Source organism: Cyrtonyx montezumae, unplaced genomic scaffold (assembly GCF_038088225.1).
Source record: "Cyrtonyx montezumae isolate F1298 unplaced genomic scaffold, pur_monq_1.0 scaffold_8, whole genome shotgun sequence".
NCBI lineage: Eukaryota > Metazoa > Chordata > Aves > Galliformes > Odontophoridae > Cyrtonyx > Cyrtonyx montezumae.
The window spans coordinates 3487683-3498917 of NW_027072089.1; the positions used below are offsets into that span (position 1 = coordinate 3487683).

Consider the following 11235-nt stretch of genomic DNA (forward strand, 5'->3'; position numbering starts at 1 on the left):
TATCTTTTTACTGTTAAACTCCCTTTTTACTGTAAGACTTTCTTGGCATCTGCTGTAGCTGTTTAAAAATACTGTAAATAGTGCTCTGTTTAGCAGATCCTGAAATGCTGTGGATCCCAGTCCTTGTACTTCCATTGTAGGAACACTGCCATATCTTACAGTCCTGAGATACAAGCTTTGGTTTTAAGAGGTGTTATACTTGGTTTGTGAACCCAAGGGCACAGTTGCTTTCTCGTGTGTTTCCTGGCTTCTCTCCGCATTTGATTCCTGCCTTGTGTTTGGAAGAACCAATCTCTGCAACAGGATTAGTAACTTCCATCCCAAATCCCTATTCTACTCTGCTGGGACGCAGAGCAGCAGGTTTTGTCCCCAGTGAGTTAGTGACTGGAAAGGTGCATCCCTCCAGAGATGCTTTTGGTCTGAAGGGGATGAGGTTTGTGGTGTGGTGCACAGTCAGTTTTGTGCTTCAGTTGCTTTTCCCGTGTTGTTTCATTGCCTGAGGCGTTCACATGAATGTATTGGCTTGGCCAAATCACTACAAAAGGTGTTTCTATAGGACTCTTAGTTAGCAAGCAGATGCAGTTAAAGGCTACCTCCTGCGTTCCTCTGCAGATGAATTGATTTGTAAAGTGAACCTACTACTGCAGCAGCCAGAACGCTCCCTGATCAACTGTACTCTTACTGCTTTGTTCCTTGCTGGAGAGCTGCTGGTGCTGTACCGTGATCTTGGATGTGTTCCTCGTGTGTAGACGTGGCACGTGTCCATGCAGAGGTGGTTGTTGAAGTCTCAGAACTAGCAAGGCAAATCTCAGCCTGGCACGTCTGCTTTCGTGCAGGGTTCCTTCACCTTCCGCCCATTCTCTCACTGAGTTTTTATACTGTCATTTCCAGATGAGAAATGCTTTCATATATTTAGCTGTTGTCTGAAAAATATCATCATGTTTTCATTGAAAATGACATGAAAGTGCTTGAAGTATATTTTGAATCTGAAATAAAAAGAATATATATATATATATGAGTATTTTTTTAACACTTTTTGGATAAGTTAACGTGAGACTGTAACATTGAGAATGCTTTATTCATTGCTCAGCCCACATTTGATAAACTTTAAAATGGAGGAAAACAAAAAGAAGATTTGGAGTACGTTTGTATGGTGGGTGCTCTGTGTCAGTTTGGTGCAGAGCCTCTGCCCTCGCTCGGTCTTGAAGAACGTGCCAACTAGAGGTGCTTTGAATAGCCTGAATAGAAACTGTAGAAAAGTTAATGTGTCGTTCACAACGCTTCCAAACAAGCTTCCTCAAGTTACAGTTAACCACTCTGACAGAAATGCCACCTGGTTGGGCGTGATGTGCTGGTGTGCTTTCATAGCACTCTTATGGGCTTTGTGCTCTGGAAATTAGCATTTCAGAAGTAAGTTAGGACGTTCCTCCTCTCTGAACATCTTCAAAAGAGTGACTTCTTACAGTTTGTCCCAGTAGTGCCTCAACAGATGCATCTTAAACTACCTGTGGCAGCTTTCCACCCAACCAACCGACCCTACCCATCGTTCTGAAGAGCCTCCAGCTGGCACTGCAAGGCTGTGTCAAAGGCCGTATTTGTTTGTAAATGATGGCTTTGAGTGCATAGATTGCCTCCCCCAACCTGTTGGATGTGCTGTACTCAACTGAAGTACCAGCTGGAATAGCTGCTATCAGCAGCGTTCACAGATATGACTTAACCTCAGAGTAGGTTTATGAATTGGCCCTAAAGCATAAATTTAAACATTTCAGATCCTGAAAAATGAGTTGAGACGTTTCTGCATGTTTTGGTTTTGAATGCGCTTGGCAAACATGAGCGGTGAGAAGGTCAGCAACCAAACTTAGGAGTTTCTGATCCCTTGCCTGGTTCAGTTTCTATTTCCTTGGTTAGATTCCACATCATATGCATTCTTCTGATGAGAACTCTATTCTTTCTTTATCAGCTTTTCCTTCCCCACATATACGAACAGGAAGCTTCATTCTTAACAGGGTATGTAAAGCTGTGTGGCTGTGCTTGTCATGCACACGACTCAAAGCAGATCTGGTGTGTGCTGTGTGGGCAGCGGGTGGGATCTGAGCTCATCGTGTGTCGACCCAACAGACAGAAGTGTGTGTCCAGATTTCACTAGTATTAATTCCCCATCAGCTGGGAGATGCTCAGAACCCACTGCTTCTGTGCTATAAAAAGTGAAATTAAATCAACCCTGGTTCTTTTGTTCCTCATTTTCTCATTTAGACTTGTAAGGCTGAACCTTCGATTTCTCATCTCATTTACAAGTGACAATGCTGTTATTTTATCTTAAATACCACGTCTCTAATTGCCTGCCTGACTTGAATCTTTAATTGATCTCAAATTACCTCTCAGTGTTTAATCCCCAGAATGTCTCTAAATTAAATGAAGATGGTTGCATGTGCCCAGTCTTTATTACCTAGCTTTTGGCAGCAGCGGTAGTTGGTGGTTTTTGAATATATGGAGGGATGGGTGAGATAATGTATGAATTGAGGAGTAATCACTGGTAGGTGGTCTGGAAAAGCAGCACCCCTCCTATGGAAAAAAATGGAGCAAAAGCAGAACACGAGGAGTAAGGTTCAGAATTACATATCCATGGAAAATTAAATCATAAATTAACCAAGTACATCTGTCAGAGCTGTGGGCTGTTCTGAAAGGCTGCAGTTTGTTTGGTGTGATTTGTGGAGTCAGCTCGGAAAACTGTGTGTATACACAGGGGCGTGTGTGTGTGTGTCCGCGTGTGCTGGTGAAAGCCAAGCGTGGCTTTCGTATATAAGAATATAGAAGTGGAATTGTGCTGGCAGCAATAAGCACAACCTCGCCGGGCTCTGTAGTGCTTCGTGACCACAAAAGCCTCAGACTCGAGGGCTGTTTGTAAATACAGACCTGGTCACATGTTTCCGTGCAGCAAAGTGGTGAAGTGATCATAGGAGGATGGGACAGAGTACAGAATGTATTCAATTCTTTTTAATTTGCCACACTGCAGATTTAATGAACGTACACGAAGGTTTGAATGCTTTCTTTTAATATTTTTTGATTAATTAAAAAAAAAAAAAAGAAAAGGAAAAGCAACCTAAAGGAATTCAGAGATTTCACATTGTACTCGCTTCCTCGAAACAAAAATGCCTTTAGAACCATTTTACTCTTTTTTGAGAGCAAAAAAAAGCAGAGATGTGAAGGGCCTCATTTCAAGTGGTACTAAGCGTGTGTTGGGCTCGATTGCGTGTTGCACCCGTATTACGTGTTGTGTTTGTGGTGTGTCAGTGCTGTAGTGCTGCTTGGGGAGGACTAGCACTTGCCATATGAAAACCAGGAGTAGAAATGCCCTCACCTGACTCTTGTAATGCATCAGCAGCGTTGCAGGGCTTATTGCATAGAGGAGGTGTTGTTTTGTGTTACTTAGAACTGCTGGGGCTCTGTGTAGATGCGTAGAGTCGTAATGTGTTGTGTGTATCTCAGTGACGTAGTGTAACATTTGCGTGACGCCGTGTGGCAATGCCACCGTAAGCCTTAAAACAAAGATAAATTTGTCGGATTTTCTCAGAGTATGCAAAAATACTGTTTATTGAGAGTAGGGTGTTCCTGTAAAGCTGAACTAGTGAAAACAAAACAAAAAAAAACAACCACAACAAACCATGTCTTCTTCTCGGAGGTGGAAAGGGGAACCTGTAGATCTCTATACTGTGACCGACCTCTGTAGGCAGCAGCTGTCACTGTGGCCCCGTGGAAGCCAGGCCCACGTGCTGCTCCGGCAGCCTGCCCAGTTCTCAATTCCCAGCTTTTTTGTGTTGGACATGCTGTGCTCCCTTCCCCTGCCAGATCTTTGCCTGAAGGAGGACGAGGACTTACGCTTACTTTGGCGTTGGAAAAGGTCTTCTCCAGGCTTGCTTCATGCATAGTGCCATCGCTCCCCCTTCCTGCACCTGACATCTGATCCTTCAACCATTTGAACCCGGGGGCAAACCACGCAGCGGGGACCCAGCTTTCTTTGTCCATTTGGATCTACCTCATTTCAACAGTTGGGTGCTATTTACTCCAATTGTCCATGAGATTGGCAAGAGCGACCAAATGGCGTGTGACGGCCGCCCTCCACAGAGGCGGTCCTCTGCAACCCTAACCCTTTGGGTTTTTCCTTTGCAAACAGCAGTGTTAGATTTGAGTTGTGTCCCTCGTGCCTTTGCATTTTTGTTGTTGTTGTTGTTTGGTTTGGTTTTTTCTTTTCCCCAACACGCAACAATGGAAAGTCGTATCCTCGATTTAAAAACAGCCAATGAGTTTTAACCACACAGTTCAAATGTAAAATTAAATAAATGGATAAAAAAAACCCAACAGTAGTTTCAGCAAAACGTTGAAGTATTTTTCAGTGCATCGGATCAAAGTGTACAGTATCACAGCAGAAAGTGCACAAAGAGAAATACCCAAGAACTTTTGAGGTGTACATAATCCCTACCCAAGAGAGAGAGCTCTGCGCATCCATCCGCATGCATGCACACACACGGCTGTGCCTGTGTATGTGAACGGAAGGATATGTGGGTAAGGGAAAAGAAAACTGTCACTGACTTTTCCACAGTTTTGTATTTAACAGTTTACAGCTCTGTATAAGTTTTTCTACTCTGTAAACCTTTTTTTTTTTTTACTTAAAAATAATAATAATTAATAATAATTCCTTTTTTTGGAGTCTTTAAGTTGTGATATATATCTTTTTTTTTTTTTTAAGTTGGGAAAGAAAAAGGAAAAAAAATAAATCAGCTTTTTACCAATACCGAATACGGGGGAGGGAAGGGAAGCTCTTCTGTACAATTGTATTTAGTTTAATTAGTGAAGAAAAGTTACGTATGGGATTGTAATAGTGCTGACATTCCGTGGTGGCAGGACTTCCAGGTGTTTCCTAAGGCTTTCTGCTGCAGAGAGACTCGAACAAAAGGAAAATGCCTCTGTTAAATGTTTTTTATAAAACTGCTCCATCAGGTCTGTACTTAAGCTATATTTTCTAAAGCCTAATCATCCTTTAATATGCTGCATATAAATTATCAGCATGGTTGCACTTTCTCAGTGTTAATGTATGCCCTACAATTGGCTCACGGTGAGGACTTTAGTTTTGTAAGAAAACAGTACTTTGGGCAGAAGGTAATATTTATATAGGTACCTCAAGGAAAAAAAAAAAAAGAGCCTGAATATGCTGCATTTTGTTCCTTTAACATTTTTCATGTAGCATTTGTTTGCTTTTGTTTTTAGTCGTAGACGACCAGCTACCTGTTTTGCTTTGGGGGACCCCAGGAGCGTTCTGTTTTCTGTTCTGCCTGTAGGATGTAGCGTCCTGCCTTGGTTTCACGCAGTAGCTCGGGTTGGGGTTTGCCCTGAGTATGCAACGGGGAGGGGGGGAGGGGACCACGAGGACTTTATTGGCTTTACGTGGGCTTCAGGAAAAGGATGCTGTATTCCTGAAACAGACAATAGATGTTCTGAGTGGTGAATTTGTTGTGTACCACTTTCTTGACTCTCTTCTCAAAAACGAATGCGGAGCAGCTAACTAATGAGGGAAGCCCAGCAGCCTGGGCTCGCCCTGCTGGTCCACATTCTGAGGGGGCTCGGCCGTGCATCCCAACCTCTGGCTTTTGGGAAGAGCTGCTCCCCACAGTGTACCCTGCTCCTGAGCTCAGCCCGCCCACTGCTGCGGCTGCATCTTCTGCCTCTTCGTTTCGGAGTCAGTGAAAGCAGAAAGGTGTGCGGAGGTGGGCGATCTTTGTGGAGAGCTATTGAAGGAAGGAAGCTTCAGAGGCTGCGAAGGTGAGCGTTTATTGTCGACTTCTTAAGCTTAGGTGGGTCCTTTTCCAAGTTTTGTTTGACAGCTTGCAAGTTATAAAATAGTTTGCACTACTTTTGCAATAAACTCATGAAAAACCTAACAGTTTCTGTTTTGGTTTCTTACTGTATATATACAACTAATACTAAAGATTTAGCATAGTGTTTCTCACCTCAAAACATTAAGGCTCGTAACAAGCTCAGAATGCTGTAATTCCTGACAAAATAATGATGTGAATGATATTTTATAAAGTTATTTTGTATGGTGTCAATTTTGTTTTGCCTCATAGTATGTCAATAAAATAAAACTCCTCATCTTTACAACTTCGTTTTATGTCTTTTTATTGAACTTTAATCCAGAACCAGCAATCGTTTCAGTCTGTGCCTCAGAAGCTGTTGGTTCCGAGTCCGGGATCCGTATCAAAGCAGAGATCCTCTCACTGCACCCTCTCAAATTGTAATCCCATATTTTGTGAGATGAGGATGTCTGTGTTGCCCAAGAGCTGCGAAGGTCTCCTGGTCTCAGTGCTCTCCTGGGCGTTGAACCCTGTGGATGTGTTTCAGATGTTTCCACGGGCGCTCCTCTGCTTGTGTTGAACGCTTCTGGAAATCATTATGGACTGCTTACGTCCCAAAATGAAGGACTGAGGGTTGCTGCTTTGGAAACCCATTGCCTGAAGGTCCTACTTTTCAGTCGGTTCTGACTTCATACCTACAGCACCCAGGTCTTAAATGAAGGAAGTTCTTCGTGGTTACAGTGAATACTGAGACCCACTGAGTCCCAGCTGAGAGCCCAGCCCTGCAGACAGACTCATTCAATATTAGGAAATGCAGCTGTCCCTCCTACCCTAGTTCCCTTGGTTTAGAAATGCAACTTTGAAGTGCTTTGCATTAAGCAAGGCTCACAGGGAATAGCAACAAGCCTGGGCAGACGAGCGCTGCAGTTTGTTGTGGCAAACTGTGGCAGCTCTGAAGTGCCCAACGAAGTCTCCAGTTGAATTAATCTCAAGTTCTTGTTCAGGTTCTGGTGGCCTTGCTCATTGCCAGAGCTTGTTTATCAGCCCAGAGGATGATTGCAAAGGGGATGAAATACAGAGATTTATACTTGGTGACCACAGTCCTTTTGGCATTTTTGCAAGCTGAGGAAGATGGGATCGTCTTCACTGCCTTTGAGCAGCTTGGGTGTGCTGAAGGGGATCTTGTGTGCCAGGAAGAAGAAAAATACGGATGTAATAGTGTTCATTCCAGAAAGCTTCCATCTCCCAGCACGTGTTCTGCTGTCCAAAATCTCTCAACACTCCAAAGAGGCCAAGATACCCTGAGAAGTACTGTCAGCTTCCTGCCCTGCAGCTGCCTTCCCTGCCAGGCAGAAACGTTCAACAATTGCAAACTTTCAAAACCAATACCTGAGCTGCTTTTCTTCTCGTTTTCACATCTATTGAAAGCCTGTTTAGCACAGCTCATCTTGTGGAGCTTCAGGCATTTTATAGTGAGCCTTCTCATACCAGAAAGGGATAGATGTGGCTCTGAGGGCCTTGTGGCACCTAAAGGAATAGTGTAGCGGTGTCACGGAGGAGCGTGATGGCAGCAAGATGGTTTAATAAATCACTCCTGTCTTGTATGGGAACTGCTGAGTCACAGCCTGAGCCACTGACTGAGCACCTGAAGGAAAGACCTGGTCAGCCCTGGGAGCACAGGTGAAGGTGATTCACCTGCATGACCAGAAGGGGTGGAGCCAGGCTCAACCCCTCTTAGACCTCATTTAAGGGCTGACTGCCAGCAAGGAAGGGTCTCTTGTTGGAGATCCCTCCTTTGTGGAGTTCCTTCCCTGCAAACCTGGATCTCTGGAGATGGGTGAGCGCTCATTTTCCTTCTTTTTTAACACCTTGTTTGCTGGTCTCTTTGCTTTTACAACCTTTACACTGGCTGATAGCATTCAGCAGCTAAGTACACCGGTGCTGAGCAAGCACTGAAGGGGCCTCTTAACTTCTGTGGCAGAATTTCCCACTTCGGGACCCACGAAAGCGACCCTCACACACCCGGCCACGAGTTAACGTGTCCCCAGTGAACTTCACTTTCCTTCAGTCCCAGAGTACCTGGCTACACACAGGTGCAAACCACAGTGTCTGTTTCTAACCTGGAGGTGGTGGCTGACTGTGCTGAGCCTCTGTGACCGTACAGCACAACCCTCATGGTGGACAGCAGTTCTTGAGTCCCGTGCTGTTTCACCCCGTTACCCAATGCCTTTGTTTGTGCTATAGGCTTATCATTCAGCTCACATCGAGAGTGAAAGAAGCTGCTTCTGCTCCCCCAAAGCTGGTAAGTATTATAAGACACACCAAGTGCTGAGAAAAACACTTAACAGTTTACATATCCCACCCCAAACGCACAGTGCTCAGCTGTGAGTTTCCCACAGCTCTCCGTGCATTTTTAATAATAAAAAAAACCCCACCAAAACCTCAACCCTTTCAACAACGGTACAGCTCTGCATAACTCTCTTGGGAACTTCTCAAGGGGTAAAGCATCACGTAGCACTCACTGCAGCCTTCCCGGGGCAGTACTGTGTTCTATCACAAGCTGAAGCTGGAAAAAAGAACTGCAGGAAGCTTCTGTCACTTTTTTCCTAAAAATATTTATTGTAAAAAGTTGCATATAAAGTGGTAAACGGGACAGTTACAGTAAAAAACCCAACATTTCAGCAATGCAGCTCTTTCACTTGAGTGGTAAAGGGTTGCTCAACAATCCACGTTTAACAGACTTCAAACAACACGTTCTCAGACATATTTACATCACCTATCACACCTAGGTTTCATCAGCACAGCTGCTGGAACAGCCCTCATCCTCTGCTCGCTCTCTGTGCGGATGTGCCAGTTCAGGCTGTGGTACAGCAACTGCTTTCTTTATTAAAGCAAAACAGAACACTTACAAACATGGGCTTGGTCCGCTGCTAATGCCCTGCCACTGCTGCAGAAAACTGGGGAAGGAATGGATTTACTAGCTCCCACCACGGAGGAGAAGAGCAGGGGTAGTAGATCCCGTGTAAAAACCTTCCCCTCACCTGAGAAACACAAAGTGGGGAAGAGCTCCCTTTTAATGAGTGAAAGAGCTTTTGGACTGAGAGCTGCCTGTAAGGAAGTGTACATCTGGGTAACGATTGTCTGAAGGAGCTGTTTTCAATCGTCTGAGCAAAGTTCTGCTGTCACATTTACGTTATTGCTTCTTTTGCCACCACGTTTCTGAGGGAACAATTCCATTCTTCAGGAAGTACACAGTTCAATTTTTAAGCTTCTTAAAGCAAAAGCAGATGGCTCAGTGTATAAATATATCCAGCATCTGGATTCTCAGTCACAAAAATAACATCCTTTATACAACAGAAAATGGATCAACTAAAAAGTAGCTCTCCATTAGCCTTAAGATCCAACAGCTTCATCCACAGCTTCGTTGTCATCCTCTTCATCATCGTCCTCTTCATCACATTCCCCCAACTCTCCATCTCGCTTCTCTTTTTCAAGCATTTTTAGGTATTTGCTAGCTAGGATTTTCTTTGGCAAGATATCTGGAAGGGAGAATGGCTTCTTTTAGTCAGTTTAAGTACTTCCACTGCCTCATCCATAACGCTGCACACAGAATCACAGAACCATCAGCACTTGGAAGGGACCGAATGCCATTAAACAAAACTGAGTACCATTATTTTAGTTAATAACCAACTGAGTGGGTCTGACATACAAATGCATCATAGGTATTTATATCCTTTTTAGTTTTAATTACAGGTAATGTTATTTGTTTGATATTAAATGGAATGCTCAGTAGCTTTGACAAATTCAATAGGACAGCTATCTTCTTGGTGTCCTGTAGAACCTTGATTTCTATATTCAGGTAAGATGCTCATTCAGGGCAGTAATGATGGCTCTGGCACAAGGCAAAACAAGGAGCCCTGAGAACGACCAGGCTACAGATATGGCTTGTGTTGGAAGAGACATTAAAGCCAACCCAGTTCCAACTCCCTGTCATGGGCAGGGTTGCCACCCACCAAGCCACCAGATCAGGCTGCCCTGGGCCCCATCCAATCTGGCCTCCGACCCCTCCAGGAATGAGGCATCCACATCTTCTCTGGGCAGCCTGCTCCTGTGCCTCACCACCCTCTCAGTAAAAATAATAAAAAAAAATTTGCTCCTAATATCTTATTTACCTCTCCCCTCTTTTACTTTGAAACCATTCCCCCTTGTTCTATAGCTATCAGACCATTTAAAATGTCAGTCTCCCTCCTGCTTATAAGCTCCCTTCAAGTACTGGAAGGCTGCAATGAGGTCTCTCTGGGGCTCTCTCTTTTCCAAGCTACACAAGCCTAACTCCCTTCCTCTGTAAGAGAAGTGCTCCAGCCTTTGACCATCTTTCTGGCCCTCCTCCAGACCTGCTCCAACAGCTCAGTGCTGTCACTTAAACACATGTGCAAATCCTGAGAACTTTGCTCCTTTTTATTTATGTGGCCATGAGTTTTCCTAAGAGATAACAAAGAAAAGCTTTGCAACATCAGAACGCTAAACGAATCATAGAATGGTTTGGGTTGGAAGGGAATTTAGGATCATCGAGTTCCAATTCTCCTGCTATATGGAGAAACACCTCCCTCTAGAGCAGGGTGCTCCCAGCCCCATCCAGCCTGGCCTTGAATGCTTCCAGGGAGGGGACATCCACAACCTGTTCCAGTGTCTTAGCACCCTGAGCCTCTTTGCAAGGTGCCTGGATTTAGCATGCTGACAAAGGAGACACTGAATGACAGGGAGCACTGAGGAATTTTTCAGGGCAACAGTTTATCCTGACCACCCCCAACTCTGTCATTAAGCCTTCAGCTGCACGGTTTTTCTTTTCCATGTATATATAATAGGAGAATAATGACCAACAGGAGAGCTGTGCCCTCACGAAAGAATTCAATGAAATCAAAGCTTCACCTCCTAAAGTACACACAAGATTCCCACAGCTCTTTAGTTACCTGCAAGGAACTGAAACGTTTCACACTCCTCTGCAGTGTGCGACAGGTCGCTGTACGTGAGGGCGTTCTTCTCCTTGCCTCTGCCGTGTTTGTAGGAGTACGAGGCCAAATACTGAACGAAAAGCTCCTAAAACGTGAAGCAAACAACACCGTTTCGGACATACAGCCGGCAGTTTAACCCCCAACTAAAGACGCAAACCCCGCATCCAGCCGCAAGCATCCAAGGGCGCGAAGAGCCCGCCCGGGCGGTGGGGGGAGGGGAGGCAGTACCGTGGCCTTGGCGGTGAGGAACAGCGCGTCCTGGTTAATGCTGGAGACCTCGGGCGAGCTCTTCATGATGACGCGGATGCGCGACAGGGGCAGTGACACCAACCGGTTCTCTCCCCCGCTCAGCCTGGCCGCCATTTTATCCCCCTCCA

At 44.8% G+C, this 11235-nt stretch overlaps 1 protein-coding gene across 1 annotated transcript; it reads right to left on the reverse strand.

Annotated features, from left to right (window-relative positions):
- Positions 1-8622: 8622 nt before the first annotated feature.
- CHRAC1 (chromatin accessibility complex subunit 1) lies at positions 8623-11235 on the reverse strand. The gene is made up of 3 exons (XM_065753644.1): positions 11087-11235; positions 10817-10943; positions 8623-9385 (listed from the first exon to the last, which is right to left on the reverse strand). The coding sequence occupies exons 1-3, from the start codon at positions 11219-11221 to the stop codon at positions 9240-9242; spliced, it is 408 nt and encodes a 135-aa protein (XP_065609716.1). The 5' UTR covers positions 11222-11235; the 3' UTR covers positions 8623-9239.